This window comes from Frieseomelitta varia, unplaced genomic scaffold, assembly GCF_011392965.1.
Source record: "Frieseomelitta varia isolate USP_RPSP 00005682 unplaced genomic scaffold, Fvar_1.2 scaffold_1026, whole genome shotgun sequence".
NCBI lineage: Eukaryota > Metazoa > Arthropoda > Insecta > Hymenoptera > Apidae > Frieseomelitta > Frieseomelitta varia.
Genome location: NW_025108669.1, coordinates 104,057 through 127,371, shown reverse-complemented (window position 1 = coordinate 127,371; position 23,315 = coordinate 104,057). Strand labels below are relative to the sequence as shown.

Below are 23,315 nucleotides of genomic sequence, written 5' to 3'. Positions count from 1 at the left end.
TACATTTATCATTTAAAGTAAACATCATTATTACATTTGAAGAAAAAAAAAATATATGTATATTAAATATTATGAATAATTGATTTCGATAACGCAATATAATCCTTATCATATCCCATTTGAACTTTTTCCAACTCGATCTGAAATAGACGGACTACCCGAAATAGTTGGGCTACCCAAAATCTTCGGGCTACCTGAAATCATCGGACTACTCGAAATCATCGGGCTACCCGCCCGAGCCCGCCCGACTTCGTGTAAGTCCGACCCGAACAGTCGCACACCCCTACAGTTTTCATGTATTATAAAATAATCTTCTGCCAATTATTATTAATCCAGAAATTAATTTAATTCAAATATATGTAAGAAATACACATACTCGTTAATTTTCTCGAAAATGGAACCTCGAACGAAAAAAATTTTGTACATAATCAATAGTTAATTGACTTTTATTTGAAAGATTTTGTTAAACTATCGGAAGCCTGAAAGATGACACATCGCATCCACAATATGCTGATAGAAAGTAATTCTTTTTACTAGACATGTACCACAATGCATTTAATTCTTTCCTCTGAAATGAGTAATAAAATCTCAATTATTTTTACGTGGTTCTAATGTCGCGGATTCTGTGCAAGTTGAAGTTTTGAAAATTGTTGAAGTTAATTTAAAATTAAGTCGGTGAGTATCGATTTATCGTTCGTTACGTTCGCTAATTTAATTTTCGCGACAGTTACTTTATATCGTAATTGTAGGAGAGAGAGAGAGAGAGAGAGAGAGAGAGAGAGAGAGAGAGAGAGAGAGAGAGAGGGAAAGTAAGAGAATAAATTCGACATTTCAACATTTTCAAGTTTTTGCATGTTTATTTTCGTTTCAGCCTTCTGTTTTAAATGCAATGCGAACAAAGGTCAAATGTTACTACGAAGATAAAGTTATGTTACAGTTGGGAAGCTCGTTAACTAGTTACATCGGAAAATTGCGAGAACTTTACTAGCTATTCATTCAGCTTCAGCACTTTCAGCTTGAAAGTGCAAGAGAAATATTCAAGTTATTAAATCAATCGTTATTTCTTTTTATATCGAGAACGCTTACGCTTATTTATAACACAAACTCTTTGTTCTCCATATTCCGGCATCAGACGACGTCGTTTCACCACCAAATGACTGGTCTTCGATATTCTTGTGGAAATGCTGGCTAGGATTCGGTATTCTCACATAATTTCGCAATTAACCTCCTTTCGTTAAATAGCCGATAAAATGATTTCGCTTGGAAATAATAACGCCTGAAACACTCGCGCTCAAAATATAATTATACGATTAAATTTCAATGGATATATATGTATGTATGTACATATGCTGCGATTGATTAATTGCTGTGACCAAATTTATCCTGCTAAAATACACTTGAAAGATAAAATATTATTCACAGTTGTTTTCATTAATACTAGATATTTGTACAATTTTTTTATTTTCGTAAAGACAATTAAAGAAATTAATAGAATCAAAATGGGAATTTTTTATTATTATTATTTATTTTTCTTGCTAAATATTAAAGTGAATACCTTATTCAGAATATTTTACATATTTTTGTATTTTACATATGTTCTATTACACTATGTACTTTTACATTTTACATATATACACGAACACACATACACAATACACATTTTAGTTGTCACGCATATTGACATGAACGAATACATACAAAAACTCATGTGAAAATTCCCTCTCTTGTTAAAATTTTTCTAAGAACAATAGCCATAAATGTAAGATTTCGTGATTAGTTAAACTTTAAGATTCTACAAATAAATTTGATTTGATTATTTTACTATTTACATAATTTTACTATTTATCGAGGAAAAGAACACTAACACCGGGTTTTCTTTCTCTCTTTTTTTTAGTACTTTTATTAGTACTTTTTTCGTCAGAAATAATCGAAGAAATTTAATTTCAAACAAATTATTTAAATACTTCCTAATATAGATGTTACACGTCTAAATTGAACGTATAACTTTAATAATTAAATACAAATATTTATAATACAAGTACTTTAATAATTAAATACAAAATACTTTAATAATTAAATACAAGTACTTATAATAATTAAATAATTAAATACAAAATTATAACTTTATAATAATTAAACACAAAATTAAATTAATCAAAATAAAATCATAATTAAATATACATTGAAATAACACAATTATTTTCGTTACTTTGCTGTTCGTAATCTAAATCAAAAGAACATTCTTGGTGACGCCTCTTAAATACAAATGAAACATACAATTCAGTGGAACAAACGGCTTTTTCACACACTACGAACAATTTCAGATCCTTCTAAAACAATATGACCCAATTATTCTTTACCTGCAAGAAACAAACTTTAAGAAACACCAACATCCGGGACTTAAAAAATACACCATGTTCAGCAAAAACAGAGATTGTGAAGATCACGCAAGTATCATCCAAGATCATCTGCTATTTGAATGCAGCAAGGCAAAAATAACTTCATTGGCAGTCCTGAAGCACATAGAAACGTATAGAAAATGTCCTGAATTATCTAAAGGAAACTAACATCTACCATAAGATATAATCATCTAGAAAAGAAGAAAACAGTGTCTAACCGTCGCTAATGAACAGAAGTTTGATGCGACGTTAACCATAAATTAAAAAAAAAAAAAAAAAGAAGATCTTCAATTAACTTAATACAAAAACTATATCATAATTAAACATATATTTAGATAACATAAGAACTATTACAATTATTTTCGCTAAATCAGCGGAAAGTTACTGATTTTTCTTGCTCTTGGTAATTGTCTCAGGTGTCGTGTCGTCTAGTTGCAATCGTTTTAATTCAGGTATTACGAGTTCAGCAGCAATCAAATCATTACGACTATTAGATTTGGGTATCTCGTTCGGATGCAAGGAAGAATCATCGTATACCAATTCGTCGTGCGACCTTGACATCCTTAATTTCATTCTTCTGTCAGATATTTCCGCGATCGGTTGATTATGTTCCAAATTGAAGAATTCATCATTCACGCGGTTTGTCTGATCAAATGTTCTCTGCTTAGATGTTACGAAATCGGTAGCCGGGAGTTCTGTACTTAATCTAGATTTTATGCAGCTGGGAATGCAACTCATGCAATTATACTTTAGTCTCTCCCTGAGGTTAATGCTATTCTTGAAACGTTCCCACAATTCGGAATAAGTTTTTTCATGGTCTTCCGACGCATTGCAACTTAACGCATTCCTCTCGTTGGTCCTTACATTCGCCGAGAGTTGCGTGACAGAGTCAAAAGAATCATCGACCTTTAAACTTGTTAATGTACTCGGAATATTCGCGGCATTTCTATATCGATTCATCTTGATTGACGATTTGGAACTATCTTCGTTTTCAAACACAGTGTATGATTCATCGTTGGCCGACTCGTACAAATCTTCTTCCGAAGAGGACTGTATCACATAAGGCAAAAGATCAAACGTCACTTTTTTTTTAGAAATAGCAGGACTGTTTTTTACTTTTAACGCACTTCGCAATACTTTCTTATTTAACTCGACCTTTGGATTATCCGAAGGATAATAAGAAGTAGAAGGTGCATCTTCTCGAGACATTTGTTGCTTTCTTTTTTCATATTCATTCAGCAGTTTCTTTTGACAATGACACTTCTGTCTCTTCGTTTCTTCTCTGTCTATATCCAAACTCTCATCCCCAATCTCGCTGGATAGATTGGCCGTGGCCGATTGACATTTCTTCATTTTCTTGAATTTCTTTTGAAATATAGGAATGATTCTCCTCGGATATTGCTTATTCTTGCTGAAAATCTTGAATTTGAAAGCAGAGCTTTCGGAGTCTTCTTCCCAATTTATTGAATTCTCAGGATCACTCATCGACCGATAGGAATTCGAGCTTTCCTTTCGTTTAAACAGAAATTCAGAATTAAATTCACCCAAGCAATTCTGCGACGGTATTGTTGATTTTATACAACTGAACATGATGAACACTCGTGACTTGTAGAAACACTCGTAGTTCAGAACGAAATAAAATATCAGAGAGTACTGGTACGAAGCAAAACTGACTATGAGACGCCAACAAATGATGCACGAATGAGCTTGCCTTTAATTTTGACTAGGTTGCTGAAGGGAATGGTCGATGTAATGAGTAGATAAGAGATGGAGTGGGAGAGCCAATTTGCCATAGTTTATGATCTTTTATTCTTCTATATTCTTCTTTTTTTTTGCTTAATAGATTAACTTACTTGCACGTATTATTTAAATTATTTCATATTTTATAATAATTTCATTAAAAAAAAAAAAACAATGAAAATTGCAATAGTAATGCAAAAATAAAAAAAATGGAGGGGCAGAGGGGTAATACCTTCTCTCACTCGATAGGCTTCGTTACCTGGTGCCATCTATTTATGTGATTCTTTTGGCCAATAGGTGTTCTTATATTTGAGAATGTATTAGAAACAACCAATCAGAAGGGCTTTCCATCCATACAATTTTTGGACAGTTTTAAATTTTCACAAATATATAGAATACAGTTCAAACGAATCATTTTAATAATTGGAACATGTAGGCCGGCTAATAACAATTAATAATAAACAACAATTGAAGAGTAACTTAATTTTGCAGAGACACGTCAGTTAAATGATTTTAAGCACAGTGAGTCGCAAAAGTATTTACACCCCTTCAATTAATGACGAAATATGGATGATACTTTTTGAAATAAAATATTATCAGATGTTTATTGGCAAAAATATGTGCTATGATAATTAAATATTTGAACAATATAAATTTTGCTAACGAAAAACAATAAAAAATTCTAATATGTGTAAATTCTTACAGAAATATACATATAGATATATATGTATATTTCTGTATATATGTATATATGTATATTTTTGATCTACCCTTGGCTTTTATAATATGTTTTAAATTATTTGGCATACTATTAATTAATTTTAACTCTTTGAGGACAATTTGATGCATGAGCGTCCAATTTTGGCAACGTGTAGTGATAAAATAAGAAATGCTTAGAGATGTTATTATAATGATATTAAATAATATTATATGTAAAAAAAAATAACAATTTTGTACACAACAATTTAGTAATATTTCAAAAAGTTTCTTTATTTATTATATTATGATTTATAATTTTGCATTTTGTGATATTTTTGAAAATAATCGTCTGTTTATTTGATCAAATATCGCAGTGATATTTTGTTTGCTTTCTTTCCCCTTTGATTTTTCTGTTTGAACAATCGTTCATCACTACTACTTCGATCTCACAGAATATGTTATATTCTTCCTGGATCTTTTGGACATGTCAAACTAAATAAATTATAATATAAACTGTAAACTAAACTACATATGTGTAAAGTAGATTATATCAAAGTAACTGTAATATATTTTATAATAAAATAAGTATGCGATGTCATTTTTAAAGAATTTGTAAGAATTTACATAATTTTAAAATTCTCGTTATACTTAATTGTTTTTTGTTAATAAAATTTATATTGTTCAAATTCTTAATTATTGTAATACATATTCTTGTCTGATAATATCAATAAATATCTGATAATGTTTTATCCCAAGAATTATTATACATATTCAATAATTAATTGAGAGGAATTCTTTTGCACTATGTTTGTCCAATATTAGGACATTAAAAGAATTGAAATATACGTTTTTTTAGTCACATTCAAAAAATTTATATAAATTTTATAGATTTAACAATAAATTAATAAAATTTATATAAATGATAGAGGTACACACATATTTTTTGTGTCAAATAAAATAAAATGATTTGATATCAATTATAATAAAATGTAGGAAGTTAACAGAAAAGAAAAGTTTGTCAATCGTAATTATGGAACGAAGACAAAAACTTTGCATACAATTACACTAAATGTCAAATTATTTATGCACAATAATAATATAACGTAAATCCGGTGATATTTTAATTTTGTGCTTCGTGAATTATTAATAGAATTATTAGTCCTCCAGCAGTAATATTTAGTAAAGCTTTATATCATATACTTGCATACAATTTCGTAATTGCAGATTGATGTAATATGAATTAATGAGAAAGTTTCGAAGCGCGTGGAATGAAATTTGCGTCATTTCCTTAGCAAATTCAGTTCATTTTCTTTTGTATTATTGAAATTACTCATAGTCATATAATTGCTCATAGTTAGTTCTCCTTGTTTTATTGAAATTATTCATAAGAAAATGAGATTCAGAAAGAATCAATCACAATTGACGTGTAAATTATTTTATCTATCCTTTTCTAAAATGGAACTGTTGGATTCCGCGTAATGGAACTTTTTAATTTTGTAGAAGTTTATTCCAAGTTGAAGGCGTGTACAAAATCTCTAGTCGTATTGATGGAAAGAAAGAATCTATCTCCATGCTTCTTCCCAGCATGTCTTTATGTAATTTCAGTTATCACCATCTCCAAGTGGAAGGATAAGAAGCATAGATGACCAGCTACTGAATGTTGCCCTTGTGACTAATATTTACTTTTAAGTGGACTATTACTAACTCAGTATTAGCACTGAGCCAATATTGTCGGGCCGGGTTGGTCGTCCAACAGAATAAAGAATGCCACGAAGCAAAAATATACTTCTAATTTTAATCAGTTTTTTCTTGAGCTAAAAAATTAAGCTAAAATGATAAAAGTTTCAATGACTCTATGCTTGACACACGAAAAGGATTTTCTGAAAAACAATGCGTTTGTCATCGAGATAACCAGCTTTCTCTACGCGAGACTATTTGATCTTCATCGTGTTCCGCCCACGCAAGCGCTTTCTCAAATCGAGCATAAATGTAGGTCAGTCATCGTGACGGCGAATTCTAAACATATCACTTTACCAATGTGTTGTCTATTTTCAAAATTCCGATTTGTTTTCATAGCAATGGATCAGCGTTAACAAGATATCCCGACGATAATCATTGCTCAGATTTATTTCGAATTTTCTCTTAACGTTAGTAATTTTCAATAATCGCAATATAATTAAATACGATAAAAGTTCGCTAGTAGTGGAGACGGACATTTTTGCCAGGAATTCAATCAAGAAAGTTCGGTACAAAAGCTTGATAGGTCGAGGATGACAAAAAGCGTGAATAAGCTACCCTCTTTGAACAACTGCATAGTAATAAATGTAAAGACTACGCTTTTATTTTATGTTCGATTGGTTTTCAGGTCAGTTGCATGCACTATTTCGTGTTTCTGACCGAGTTCAATTTGGTCGAGGGACCAATCGAACCGTTCAAATAATTCTTATTGTCCTATTATGTTTTGAGAGTACGAGAATTCCGGTCTGTCGCGACATCGGTACCTAGCATTGCAATTACAAGGGATATTCGAAGCTATGTACCTTAAAAGCTATTACGGTCCTCTTTACCGTATTTCTGACAATTTAAGTATCCGAGCACTTGCACAGCTTAATTGTTTTAAGAAATATTAGTTGACTACGACTGATGCATTTAATGTTAATATAGATTAAAATCTAAAAAAAAAATGCAAATATTTCGATATATGCATTTTCAAACTAATTTTTGATATTTAAAAAAGACTGAAAGATAAAATACTGTTATTTATTTATGCATTTACAGATACAGCATAATTAACACTGCGAAGGCTGCGGGGCTGTCAATCGCAGGTAGCGGTATCCAAATTCCTTTGGTCCCAAATCCCTGTTAATAGGTACATACAATTGACCGTAGTAAATTGTATGTACCTATTAAGGTACATAAAAATCCGACATAGAAATTAGTCACAAGAAAGTGATATATTACAGTTAAAATTATTAATGAACCTCTATCCAACAGTACGTTCAATAAATGTTTTGTTCCATTTTTCATTTATAGAAATATTTATAAAAATAATTATTAATAGTTAATAATTAATGACATTTAATAAATATATAATAGTTAATAATTAATAACATTTAATAAATATATAATAGTTAATAATTAATAACATTTAATAAATATATAATAGTTAATAACTAATAACATTTATAAGAATATATAATTGAACAAAAGGAGCTACGCTTCTACAATCAATAATAATGTTTGCAATACCTTGATTAAAGGTATTTACGTCACGTGTTCAAAGGACAATAATCTATACGTTTCTTGTACGCTTCAATTACAAGCAGCAAAATCAAAATTGTACATTGTCTCGTTAGCTTTCCTTCGAAAGAAGTTTAATCCTTGTCAAGATTCGTTGTGTTGCTCGTCGTTCTCGACGATCTCAGAAAATGTTAGCCGATGGCGTGATTCAATTCCGTGCGAGCGAAGTAATGAACAACGCGTTGCGTAAAATGAATCAAAAAAATTTGACCAATTTAGAAACGGACAAGGAAGCGATAGTTCGTAATAGTTTCTGATATTGATTGTCGTGTAACTGGCTTTGATTGATACGAATAATCGCAAACTGAGCTTGACGTGTTCTAGTTACGTCAGTATACTTCAGTCGCATTTGTTTACTGCTAAATTTACAAACAGATCAGATGAATTAGTGAGATTGGAAAGAAAATGCTTTTTTACATTCAAAAATTACCAAGCTCGGCTAGCGATTAGCATTTATATTTCCACTATAAAGTGGAGGTAATCATTTTATAAAAATGTCTTTTCCTATCAATTTCTTCGTTAATGATAGCAATGTTTAATAATATAATTTTCGCACCCATCAATATTAAATTTTGATCACTTTGTAATAAAAATTTCAGAAATTAAAAATGGAAATTTCTTTGAAAATTGAAATTCTTTGCATATTGGCTTAACACAAATGAATGGACGTCGCGTCACATATGCGTTTCTAACAGAGATACCGTGATGTGGTAATAGGCTTAGCATTTGCCATCCAAATCAGAATTGCCAGTAATAAACGTAGGTTAACAGGACAGGGCAGAACAGTTATTTCAGGTAAAAGTTTCTCCGTGAAAATTACTTTCTTTGTACTATCGCTTAATTACGTGTTCGTGTCATATATACAGGGCGTTTCTTTTATCTCACTCCGATATTTTCATTATATTTAACGATATCAAAAAAAAACGTATAAAGAAAAATTTTTATTTAATTTCTATTTATTATTGAATTTTTATTTATTTAATTTTGAGTAAAAAATTTTGTAGCTCGTAATTTTTCTCAACAAAATCATTATTTTTTTCGAAATTTCCATCATTGTTGTATTTTTTACATTTTTCTTTTCATATTATTGTATATGTACACTTTTAGATTAACCTATCTATCTAAAAATCAACCTACGTGATCAACCAAAGATTTTCTTATTTTTGTTTAAAACGTTTATTTATGTAAGAAATAAATGTTGAAATAACGGACATCCTGCATATTATATATTTAATAAAATTTTCTTCAAGTGCTGCTGGATAGATCGTCGTATAAAAATCTGTCAGACTCTTTTTCTGAAATATAGATAAAACAAGGATCCCACTACATTAGAAAATATGTAAAAAAAGACTGATATATGTATGCACTGTTATTTCACTGTCATAGCTATGACGAAATATGTAACCCTATCTTTTACGTATCGTATCCGAAAATATCTCGAAGCAAATGAAAATTAAACATTTTTCGTAAAATAAACATTTAGAAAAGAAACAAAGAAATCTTTAATTGAACTTTTCTCCAAATCACCACGATCTTTTTATACCAGATGATTTAAAAGCATTTTTCAACAGTTATAATAGCAAAAGATTGGAAAACGACAATGATCTTAGAAAGTCGAAACAAAAATAATTTTATTGGAAAAGATCATGAATCATGATGTTTATAGTTTGTGAATTAAAGAAACTAAATTCTGACACATTTTTTTATATCAGCAAATATAATGAAGATATTGGGCAAAATAAAAGAAACACTCTAAACAAAAATGAATATCTTTTCAAATTAAAAAGAAATTGAGATTCCCAATTCAATTGAAATTAGAAAAAAATTAAGAAATATTTATAAAAATTATGTAAAATTTTCAAAAATAATGAAATCGATATCTGTTTTTAAAAGAACATCTTGCAACGTATAACTTTTTAATTTGTATATATTTTTGTAATCATTCCTTTAAAACCATGGAAATTGTGCCGTATAAATTCTCATTTTATCAAGAGGATTGGATCGCAATTATCTCGGCGAGAATTAAATTGATTACGGAAAAATTGCAACGCTGTAATTACAATAATCTGTTTAAATTGTTAATTGTCTAGAAGATATATAAAATTTATATCAAACGTGGTACGATTTACGAGAAATCCAATTTCTTTCTTTACCTGGTCGCCCATCCGTTTATCTCACGTATTTAATTTACGTGAGACGATCAGTTCCACGTGATATTCAATACGAATTACACAAAAGGGCAGGAAAATCGGAAGCATCAGAAAAGGTAGATACAGATAAGCGTAGAAAGTAGCAAAAGAGAGATATCAATCCTCAAGAGATAAACGATGAATTTCGTTATAAATAAAATTTTTTGACGTCCATACGGTCATTTGAATTTTCAAAATTTTTTAGAGAAAAAGTAGTCTTACTAGTACTCTTTTTAAAGTGATGTAAAAATATCTTTATCAAAAATTCAATATTGGCTCAATAGAGGGTTTACACTTTAAAATGAACCCAGGTGGATTGTTCTTTTTTCTTTTCTTTTTTTACAGTTGTAACAATTTAAAATATCAACAATTTTTAATCGAAAATATTCTATCAAACGGAAACATCATAAAACAATTAACATGGGTTCATTTTAAAGTGTAAAGCTTACTTTCACAATACTTCCGAGTTCTTTCCTTCCAAAGATATTTTTATCATTTTGAAAGGATGTAAGTAAAATGTACTCTTTCTTTCGAAAATTTTGCAAATAAACATCTTCATGAGTACTAAAAAAATCTTTTTCTTAACCGAATTCACTATGGTTTTGGATATTGAATTCTCTTCTTTATAATAATTCTTTTACGAATATATTATAAACGTTTAATATATCAATAATTTTTCGTCAAGAATATACGAATACTTTCTACGCGAATTATATTATAGATACAAGCGGGATTGGTTTATAATGAACCGATAAAATAGTGTAATATCCATCAAAAATATCCAACCAGCAATCGTTTGTTCTTCTATTTGATGTTTAATCCGATTTCTATTTCTTTATTCAGACTTACCTGCAAAGCAACAATTTTTCTACATAAAACAAATTTTTATATCGCAATTCAATACCAGATTTTTTTTTTAATCAATGTAATTCCCAATATTTTAATTTCTTGTATGCAAAGGAAACTGGAAAAAACGTTATTCGTCGGTTTATTGGTTTTCCCTATATCTGCTGCTACTGTTAAAATTGATTTTTCAAATACGAGATGATACAGGAAATAAATAAGTTTCGAAGTAGTAAAACAAATTGTGCCAACAATTTTGTTGATGCTCGGAACATTTTAAATCGCGAATTAAATTAATCGTTATTTTATTTTATTAAATTTAATATTAAATTTAATTAATTTAAATATGAGTTGCAAACATTACTGTAATTAAATGTAATTACATAGAGATTATAATGTATTATAGTATATATAACATTTATCTAGTTTAAACGCGTTCGTACTTTTGGGACGCTTTTCTTATTTACGATTGGGGTGACGGCGCGCCTTACATTTATTTACGCTACTGGACGAGCATCGTTGTCTGAAACGTAACCAGTGTCCTGGAATTCGATTAAACGCTAGAATAGTAATCACACATCTACCAAGGTTGCGCTTTAAAATTTCCCGATGTGATAACATACCCGTGGTTTTCAAGTGTTCAAAATAAATTAGCGAGGGAAATTAGTTCTAATTGCAGTCATATTTCCTTACAATTTCCCGGATTTCTGCATATCAACGTGCGTCTTTATTTTTAAATGTAATTTTCAATAACAGACAAACAAAAAAGCCCATTTTTTTTCTACAAAATTCTCGTTCGGTTCATTTTATTCCCTGATGAGTATTCGGTATCGATACGTGTATAGGGGATTCGTAGAACCGTTCTATTGGATGCCAATGGATTTCAGTGGTGAGTAATTGTGCCAATATTTTCTAGCGAGAAGAATTCCGGTTGCAAATTCCCAGAATACGAATAAATATTACTTTATTTTTCTCTTGTTTTTATTCCTGGTAAATATGGTCATAAAAAAAGATCGAGCAACAAGCTTGGTTTTCAAGAATGAAAATTGACCGTGTCGTATTCCAACGAAATTGACACGCGCCAATCGCGCGGTAAATGTAATCCTGTTTTAATAATCGGAAAATCTATATTATAATGAGAATTACATACACCGCAGGGAAACAACATAAACAATATACTCGATATTTGGCGTATGTAAAATATGTAATTAATTTAATAAAAGTACACAATGTTTGTATTTCTTTTTCCTTTCTCTCGCGAAATTGTTATACCCAATTATTCGTATTACGACGAAAACCTGTAATTCACATTGTTATCGTTTTCATTTATTTTCACGTTCCTTTCTGTTCTTAATCTCTGTACGAAATAAATTTTCGGGAATGGAAAACAATAAATTATTTTTGCTTTTACGTTCATGTGTGTTTTCTTATACAACGTGTTTTAATATAATTTTCAAACAAGTTTTATGATTTAATGAATATAATGAATAAAATGAAAAAAATGAAAATACAGCAAAGAGCATTAAGAGAATAAATAACTGAAATAATAAGTTATTTATTAACAAATTACAATAATAATTAATTATTTAACAAAAATAATTTAAACTGTTATAACTTTGCGAAAGAAAATCATATAACAATCTATTTGATCTCATTTTAACGAATAAACTTTCTACTTTAACAGTGCTGAGTTCGTTTTTTTTTTTTTTGCAAAGATAACGTTACATCATGTAACAAGTGGGAAAGTGAGGATACTTTTCTTTCGAAAATTGTAAAAATTCTAACATTTCTAAAAATGTTGGAAAATTTGTTTCGATACATCGTTTTGATAATTCCCTGTATATTATAATTTCCTCCTGTTTACAACAAGCTCTTAGAAGTTACTATACGATCTTTTTCAGCATTTTATTAAACTTTGAATATTCGGATGAAACGATAAAAATTCAAGAAATCCTAACATTTTATCATTTTATCCTAATGTTCAATAAAAAAATCATACAGCAGAGTTTAAGAGATCGTTGTAAAGAGAAAATTTCAGATCATAGTGGACCTAATCATGAACAAAATGTTTTATTATTTTTAAAGACATTTCTGAATTGTTACAATTTTCGAGGAAAAAATATCTTTACTTTTAAATTGTTTACCGTAATGTAAAATTATGCTTTGGAGGAAACGAATTTAAGATGCTGAAAATAGAGGTCTCAAGTGGATTGTTACATAATATTTTTTTTACGAAGAATGGTCGACAATTTTTCATCATTATTAATATAAGTTGTGCTCTTCATTGTAATTACAAGCATAACTATTGAATATTGATTTTAAACTGTCATCGTTTGAAGATTAAAACATGAATTAAGCGATGACAGCTAAAACTTAAATTATAAATTATGAATTTATTAATAAACTAAATATAAATAAATATTTATTAAATCTAATAATTATCAATTTATTATTAAATAATTATCAATTTATTAATAGATAAAAATTTATTAATAAAATTTTATCAATTTATTAATAAAATTTAGAAATTATGCTAAATTTCGAACAACGATTTACACTATTCCTACTACCATGCTTTGTACCTCCTACTACCTACTCCATAAGGCACTTATTACCTGTTCCCCACGCAGGTACAAATAGACTGTCTTAGACGTTTAACCATCATTTGACACTTAAATTTCAACTCCTTGACATCGAGTTCTTACTCCATTTCAATAGATACAAGTGAAATTTAAATTACGTGACGTAGAATAGGCTTTAATCGTATGTAAATTGTGTGTTGCTAATTTGAGAAAATGAATTAAATTCTTGACGATAAATTCAAGTGTAGAATATTGCAGTAATTTGAGAGTAGTGTTTCAAATTTCAAACGTTTCATTGCAAAAACACGAAATGAAAGGCTTCTTGCAACACGTGCTAATTAAAAACAAGGTCGGTTCTTTGACATTTCTCTCCTATTGTCTGTAAAAACTTCACCGTTCTTGGACTGCTTGATAAGGAGCAAAAAATTGTATTAAAGCATTTGCAAATTTATCTCTTTCACTCTGTTATAGCTGAACATGGAGGAAAAAAGCGAGCAAGAGCAGCAAAAGAACGAGACAGAAAGGTCAGGGCTTACGAAGGAAAATTGGATTAAGAAGGTTGGGAATTATTCACCGCACAAGTGCCAAGTTCCAACCAGTCCTACAAGGACAAATGCGACGAAAGCCGTAGATAGAAGTGGGCTCTGCAACACCTACGAGGCTATTACTCAACAGACAACTTCAGGATCCTCGCAGGCACCTCTAGAGGAGCCGGATTTGGAGGGCATTATTCGCGAATTCGAGATGGGTTTCCTCTCGCCTTCGAAACAGGATGGAGCGACTGACGGAACGTCTACGAAAAAGAACTTCGTCAAGAAGATCGTCGCGGCATTCGAGGTGAAATATAAGACCGTGCAGGCGACTGGAGAAAGCCACGAAGAAAATAAGTCACATGCCACCATCGCGGAACCGTCGAAAAAAAAATCTGGAATATTCTGCAGTCCCTGCAAGAGGAAGCTCGAGGTATCCTTTGAAAAACTCTCGCCTTTGAAACAAAATAAGAACAGTGACGAGTGTGGAAATAGTTCAATGATTTTCAAAATAAGATCTGGAATATTTGACTCCCCGTACAAAAGTGAGGACAAAAAAGTGACTGATCTTTCCGATATCTCGAAAGATGAAACGAAAGAAGAAAAGGGGGAATCGTCGAAGGAATCAGGAATATTCTCGCCATCATTTAATTGCAACGACTCTAAGAACGCAAGTTCATCGGTAATCCATTCGAGTACCATGGATTTCCAACGCGAACGTTCGAAGGATTCCAGTTCCGATTGTTCGATGCTCTTTAAGTCCGACAAAGAAGAGTCCGATCGGGCAGCTAATTTTCATTTCAGCTCCCTCGACGAAACAAAGACAATCGATTTTGATCGCATCGATCTTGACGTGACTTCACCGGAAACTGTTTTTGTAACTGACATTGCGCTTCCAAAAACAAGTACCATGAGCAATAAATTCTCGAAAGACAAGGACGATGCGATGATCCAAAAAATTTCATGCAAGATAGTCGGGGCATTCCTAAAGAAACCAATCGAAGTCGAGGACACTTCCATCAACTGGATACCTATCGTCGGAAAAAAACTGCCACGGAAGAGATCGCTAAAGAAGCTATTCTATTCATTGACCAGGCGAAAATTCAATGAAAAAGAAAAACTATTCTGTTCGGAAATAAATCTGGGCGAGGAACTGCGAGAGTTTCAAGATTCCGGTTACGACGAGAAGTCTTGCGCAAATTCATCTTTAACTTCCCTACTTTCCTTCACGGAGGTTCTACTTCGGCAAAAAAATAATCACATCGAATCTAATAAACGAAGCACTTTGCAAACCTTCAAACCGAAGAACAAATCGGTTAAAAAAGAGAACGAAGTTTCCTGTAACACGAATCATTCTTCAGGGTAAGCTGATATTCCTATATAATACTCATGAACCTTTGTCATTATATTTGATCTCAAAGTAATTAAAACTAACGCTTCTATTCATATTACAGGACACAGGAGAAAAAATTGGTTTTAAGTGAGATTTCTCGGGAAAAATTGAAACAGGATCTTGGTCCGTGTTATCCTTCTTCGAACATGATGTCGTTGGCTCGAGAAAAAGATTCCAGCCCGTCTCCAGTTAATGAATCTTTGACCAATTTATCAAAATTACCAAAACATCCTTGCAGTTCGAAAATTCCAAAGCATCCATTCGTTTCCCTGACGAAGATGGACGAGTTAGAATTTTGTTTCAATAGTTATGATTCGTCATCAATGATCATTAAAAACGATCTGTATGAGGTAGAGCTTCGAAGAAACTGCGACGATCTACCCTCGCCGAGTAACTTTTCGTCTACAGTCAGCGACTACGACGTCCCTAGGACATTCTTCTCCGAGAACCAACTATACCAGTCGACTCTGAAGAGGGAGGAAGAGCCGATTTACCAGAACCAACTATACCAGTCGACTCTGAAGAGGGAGGAAGAGCCGATTTACGATGTTCCGATGCCGCAAGGTATCGAGAGACCCAAGTCCAGCATTTACGAGAATGTCGTTTCTTTGAAACGATGGAACGCCGAGGACAACTTCAAATGTCACTATTTCGAGCCCAGCTTCGAATGTCACTATTCCGAGCCCAGTAATAGTAAAGTTTCCTTCAACAACAAGACGCTATCGTTGGATGACTTGACTCTCGGAGAGAAGAGTACCGCTTTTTAATGTTAATTAAATCTCACGCGAGTGATCATTCAAGTGACAAATTCATTAATTTCAAGATGAAATTGGATCTTGGACACTTGTTGAGATATAGTGTAATTATTATACTATATACAATGCGTTATACTAGTACTTTTGACACGAATTATTTATAGATTTTAATGTTGATGATGCTGTTCAGTATCTCTGGAAATAACTTGTAACGAACTCGACGGTAGAAATATTTTTATGAATTTGAGATATAAATAATTAAGACGATTATTTTATCACTTTTTAGATTTATATGTATGTTAAGTCGAATGTTTCAGATACATGTGTAGAATGAAGTTTATCAAATGCACAGCTTTTTAAATGCTTCTAGTATTACGTAAACATTTCACAATTGTACTTGTAAACTGTGTTCTCTTGCCGTGTGACAATCTCGTATATTTCGTAAGAAATATTTCATGAGATCTTTTGAAAATGCATTTTTCTTCTAAATAAATTTTGTACTTTGGTTAACTCAATTTTGTATTTTAAGTAAATCACGTCAACCATAGAACTATCTTTCGCGACATTCGAAACATAAGCGAATTTTTAATTATGAAAGAAACAGAAACTCTAAATTGGTTGAAATTATAAAAAGTATTAAGTCTTACCATTTTTAATAAAAGCGTTCTTATCCAGATTTTTATTACTTGCGAAATACTTTAGATCTTGAAATTGTTTGTTAAAGCTCACTCCCTTTCGTTTTCGACTGGAAACGTTAAATGAACATGAGTGTAAGAAACTCTGGAAAAAAATAGTCCGTTAAAAAGATAAAAAGAAAAAAATGAAAGTTTACGTAATCTGGCGTTAAAAAGATGTTTACAAAGAATTCGAATACGGTATTAAATGTATCTTGTGATTTTAAAATGTATTCGTATTACGTATTTGTATCATACATCGAATTGTAAAAGCAAATACGTAAACATAATTATTTTAATGTCCTTATGGTATAATTTAAACTACTTGTAAATACACTTGTTTATGACGTAGTATATTTTCAACAAAAATGCTCGTTGTAAATCTACTACGTTATAAACAAGTGTATAGAGTATCCTTTCTTTAATGAGACGTAAAATTTCCCCATAATGCTTTTGGATTTCGAATAATCTGATTCGATTGTCGGGAAAGTCATAATAAACCAAATTTAACCTTAACTCTTATTTTTCAAATAACACAAAAATTAAAAAGAGAAAAAAAATAGCACATAGTTTAAAAAGAAGACTAATTGCAAATAGAAGCAAATAGTCGACAGCGAAAACGACAGGCAGAATTCAACATCGTACTGAAAATTTTTCATTAATATTTTAAAAACTAATGAATATCCGAAGCTAAAATTTTATATTTTAAAATTTATATGGATAACTAGTGCTTTTCGGAACTAACCTAAATTAATTTTACCAATTTACAATGGTTTTACATAGATCTAATGGTAAGTATAGTTTTGTAAGAAATTTTATGCTCTTTTGATTGTTTGATAACAGTCAAATTAAAATATAATAACGATTTAGATAATATTTATTATTTGGAGGTTTTCATTTCTCATATTAGGCTTATAGTAGATGCTTGCACGCCTAATGTAGAATATCACATAATATCAAATTTCTTCTGAAGATGAGAAGAAGAATATGAATAAGTTTAATAAAAGTAGAACATAAATAAATAAATTTATTATTGAAAAACAAAATTTATCGTTTTTCATACAAAATTAGACAAAAAAGTAATTATCAACAAAAACTAATTAATATTTTTAAACTAACATCAGCATTTTGTTTTAGAATAATAAATTATTATTGATAAAACTACATTTTAAGCAAGTGAATGTGATATTTTGTTTCTTTTTCTGCTTTTTTTTATAATAAATGGAAGTTTATATTATTTTGTCGTGTTTTACTCTACAATAAGTCCTCTTTAATTTCCCATCAGTTTTAATTATATGCAATAATATATTTTATACTTTTTTAAAACATGAATGTTTTTTATAACTTCCGTATTAGTGTCCCATCAGAAACTAATTGCCAGGAATTGTGTATTAAGAAAATCATTTTGCGTTTTTTATAAATAATCGCGTAATAAAAATAAAGCTGATGCGCTTATCTTGTTATGTGATTTTGTAAATAATTAATTGTAAATAGTACTTCTTTATAGCTTCTGCCTATGCTTACTAGTTGAAACAAATGACAAACATAACAGATTGTATTTACTGCCAATAGATAGCAATGTCAAGATTCTTTAATGTCGTGGTATTTCAGAGTATCCCGAATTTAAATTTCAAAACTTCGGGAGCGTGTAAAAAATCGATGAACTAAGGAGAAAAGTTCTTTATAAATTGCTCGTTTTTGTTCTATTTTAGAGAAAATCACGAAAAAAGAAAGAAAAATGTTTTTATTTTCTCACTCATTTAGTGAGTTTATTTGATACCAATCAACTCAAGAGAGAACAACTAACATAAGAGAGTTTGATATATCAAAACATCAGCTACAATCAGAATAGTCAATGTTCGATCTAATATTTATAAATATTTATATTACATTATAAATTATATTTATATTATATTTATATTACATTATAAATTATATTTATATTATAAATATTTATAAAATATTAATTTATAAATTATATTTATATTAAAATATTTCGCGTTATTGCGAAAAATTAGCATTTTGAACAATATATTTATTAAACAGGTTATACAGAAGATAATAAATGATATTACAAGATGATAATAGACAATAACACGAATAAGTGTAAATAAATAAATAAATGAGAAACCAAAACTTTTTTGTCTTTCTTTTCTCCAAAATGGAACAAAAACGAGCAAATCTCTAAAGGACTTTTTTTTTAGTTTTTCAGTCTCGTACATGCTCCTGAAATTTTGACATTTCAGTTTGCGATATCCTGTATATTAAACACATATTCCCTAGTGCAACCTGTTATTCATAGATACGTGTAACTATTTTACATATAGGAAATGACATTCTATCTTTGAATAATCTAATCATTATATGCAACTATTTATTTACTTCAACATCGATTCGATAAAATTTCTGAAATTAGAAAAAAAAATTGATATTATCTCATACATATTTATATATCTATACATTGGTAAGATAATTGAGATTTGGAAAAAGTAAAATTAACTTGCGTATTGATTCTCAGATTAGCAATTCCGGCATTCGTTTTTTTGTTAGTAGTCTCGACATCGTTTACAAGATTTTTCAGTCAGGTCACAGTTCAATACAGGGTGGAAAAATTTATCGACAAAATCGGTTATCTGGAGAGATTAAACTGGTCCTTGTCCTTGTTATTTCGTGAAGATGAGAAGAAAGATTCCGGAATTGATCCCACGAAAGTAAATGTCTTAAAGCTGATAGGATCATAACGATAAAATCTTAATCATGGTAGGTAGAAAGGCAAAATGACGTAGAAGCTCGTATGCAGTGAATACAACGCAATGGTATGACGTGGATACTAAGCGTGGGTCGTGATAGCTAACCTTTACAGCATCACTGCCACTATGTACATTTGAACGCAACGAAATACACGTAGGTTGCTAGTGGTGGGTACACGTGTCAAGGCCTGTGAATTTTCGGTGCCATCGATATTTTATGATTCCCGTCACAGGAATACCATTGTGCTCGAAATATCTTCATATTTCGTCGAAAGTATATCAAACTTTAAATAATATAAGATTAATATTTTCGAAAGAAATAGGAGAATAAGATCAATTTTAAGAGAAGAGAATAAAATCAAAGGGTATGAAGAGTTAGATAAACGTCGATCAATGATGATGTTGAACTATCTCGCGATTAATGTGCAAGTTGCATGGCTTTCCGGTAACGATAGATGAGAACATGCATGGAGACAGATTTACGAGCCTGCGTTACGAATTACATGTACATACATACATACGTCTAGATGTCTCAATAGCAATGTTGTAGTTCAGTTATAAGTTACGTGTGTTTGCGAGCAAGCATTCTTTCCTTTCGAAATTGAAATGAAATTCCCGTGAACGCAACCGAATAAATGTAATTAATTATCTCAAATGAATAAATAGTTAACAGTCTCCTTCTTTGCAGTTTCTTCCAACGAAATTTTTAACTAATCTGTGCGAACTATTCAGGGAATATTTAGCTTTTGGAAAAGAAAAAAGTTGGAAAAGAAAAATGTTGAATATATTATAAGTTATACCTAAAGCTGGTCATTCGTAGCAACCATTAATTAACGGATTGTAACTGGGAATCTATAACCGTTTTAAACAGACCATTGGATATTGGTATAAATTGCATTTGGTTTTGGTTGTCAATAAAATAATTGGACGAATCGGGTTGTTTGAGTTGCATCGGTTCGCCAGCAATTGATACCAATTAATTAGGGAACGACGTTTCAGAGGCCATTTACGTCGATTGTTTCGAGGCAAACGAAGATACACGAGCAGATGCTGATTGACAATTTATTTTTATTGAATTTCTTGTTTGTATCGGCGAAAAGCTGGCATAATTTGACGAGCGTTCGCCTATATCGATTAACCCACCCACGAAAGTTAATTAAAGCAGGCTCACGTCATCTCGCTATCTCTTTCTAATTTATCGAATCGTTTACCATCGCTTCTCTGATTGATCATATTAATTCACGTTAATTTACGATCGGTGTGGAATGTGAATCGAACCTAACAATTTCATTTTCTTGGCTTCTTAAATAGCATTTCGTACCTGGTTGACAATGAAGGAAAAAGTTGAAAAGAAAAAAGAACAAAGTCCAAAATCTCAAGGCCAAAATCTTTTGAAAATTAAAATTTATGGAAAGCTGCCGGGAAATACGCAGAGAATTATCCGACTTCCTTCGAAAATTATCATTTGTTTCAGCCGAGGGAGAAGCAAACCTGTCCTAGCTGTATACAACTTAAACAGATTAAATTTATTACAACTGCTCTTCAGCTTTCGGAAAACTCGAGGGTTAAAGTCCCTCGTTACTCGTGTTATATTGGTCTCTCCTTTAAAATTTACTTTGCCATCTTTGTTCTATGACAATACGTTTCTTACCTTAATTTGTAAAATTTCAAGAGGCACTATTTACGTGAATTTTGTCTAGCAAAATTAAATTATTTTCTAGGTATCGAAAGTTGAAGGTACACTATATCCAGAAGTTGAAACAACACAGGAATGAAGAAAGAGAAATTGTTCTATTCAGTGGCGATTCGTGGCTTAAAATCGCAGAGATGCAACTTTCGAAATATACATGCACGCTAAATACTAAATGGGTTTTTATTATTTTTTATATAAGATAAGAGAACTGTATAGGATTATTGATGAAATATTAAATAATATAATAGTAATATATTAACATATTTATAATAATTATAAAATTATTATAAATATGTTAATATATTACTATTATATTATTATATTAATATGAAATGTTAATTATAAAAATAAATATTACGAGCAAATATAAATAAATTAATAAATCGAGAAAAATCGTGCTACAGTTCCACGAGTGGCCCTTATCTTATATTCCTAGTTAATATTTTGAGTCAACGTTTACGCTAATGTCATTGTATCTCTTTATTGTATTTTGTTTCTTTATGTGACGAACTTTATGGACCAATAATGACAATGTATCTAAATATTGACGCGTTACTCTCATGTTACAATTAACCAGATGATACGAGTAGACAATTCGCTTTTCCCTTGTCCTCTTTTAACTTGTGGATGCACCAACGACTCATCTTCCCATTAATCGCACAGTCTTATCTTGTCAATGAGGAAAAATTGTTTGTGTCAAATTTCGTATTTTATTTTCATAATATTCAATTTTTTTAGTCATCTAAAGACACAGAATTATTCAGCGATATAAAATATACTCGAATCTAAATTAATTAACATGTAAATAAATACAATGACATGGAAATATTTTTTATTAATCATTGTAACAGAAATATAATGTATTTAGTATTTTGTTTTTGGTATTTAAAAAGTTGCCAAAATGAATAAAAAATTACCGTAGAGTAGATTAAAATAGAAAGAGGTTGGGAAATATGTTTTGCTAAATTTGTATTTCAACGCTAAATTCAACGAGGAAGAAGCCAATTGAAGCTTTAATCCGAAATTAATGTTAATAATAATAGCTACCGAAGGAATAAAATGTTTAATAAAATGAAACACGAATTCCGTGGAGACTTTAATGGAGTTACACCTGTAGAAGAAAGAATTGGCATGCAACATCTGTGATTGCGTACAGTAGGAAAGAAAAGAAAGTCAATAGAACGAAAAAGCAATTTTCCAGGTTGATGGCCTAGAAAATTGCTACAATGTGTCTATTGTCTCAGTGTCCGGTGTCAATGATTTTTTTTTTTATTCCCTTTTTATTCCTGATTGCACCAAGATGGTCATCCCTTAAACTTTACTTACCGACATAAAGATTTTTATTCTTTTTATCAATTTGTCCATAATCTCAATTCTAATTCCACCGCATGCGAGTTGCACGTGTGACTTTTGTATCAATTTCATGTCATATCTTTGATTATTTTTTTAATAATGATTTCTATGTTTATTTAAATCATTAATCGATTATATTGTATTTTTCTATCGTTAGAAAATTTAAGAGTAACAAAAAAAAAAAAAAGAAAGCATTATAGAATACACGATTTCTCGTTTCAGGTTTATACTACAGACATCTTTAAGTTGTTATCGAAAATTTCTTTTGATTGAAAGATGGAAGATTTGATTGAATTAACTGCACACTCGAAGACAGATCTCTCTTAAAGATAAGTTCAGAGTACGATAATATCATTTCTAGTGATTTCGCTGGACTGATGAAAATCGCTACAAATAACATTCATTTGTTACCATT

The 23,315-nt window shown here is 30.5% G+C and overlaps 1 protein-coding gene across 1 annotated transcript in view; it reads left to right on the top strand.

The window, feature by feature from the left end:
- Window positions 1-16,442, top strand: part of LOC122527561 — a 63,854-nt gene extending 47,412 nt beyond the window's left edge. The window contains exons 2-3 of the mRNA XM_043651855.1: window positions 14,224-15,644; window positions 15,737-16,442. Coding sequence (XP_043507790.1) covers window positions 14,230-15,644; window positions 15,737-16,442 — 2,121 coding nt within the window. The 5' untranslated portion in view covers window positions 14,224-14,229. The remainder of the gene's footprint in view (window positions 1-14,223; window positions 15,645-15,736) is intronic.
- Window positions 16,443-23,315: the final 6,873 nt, after the last annotated feature.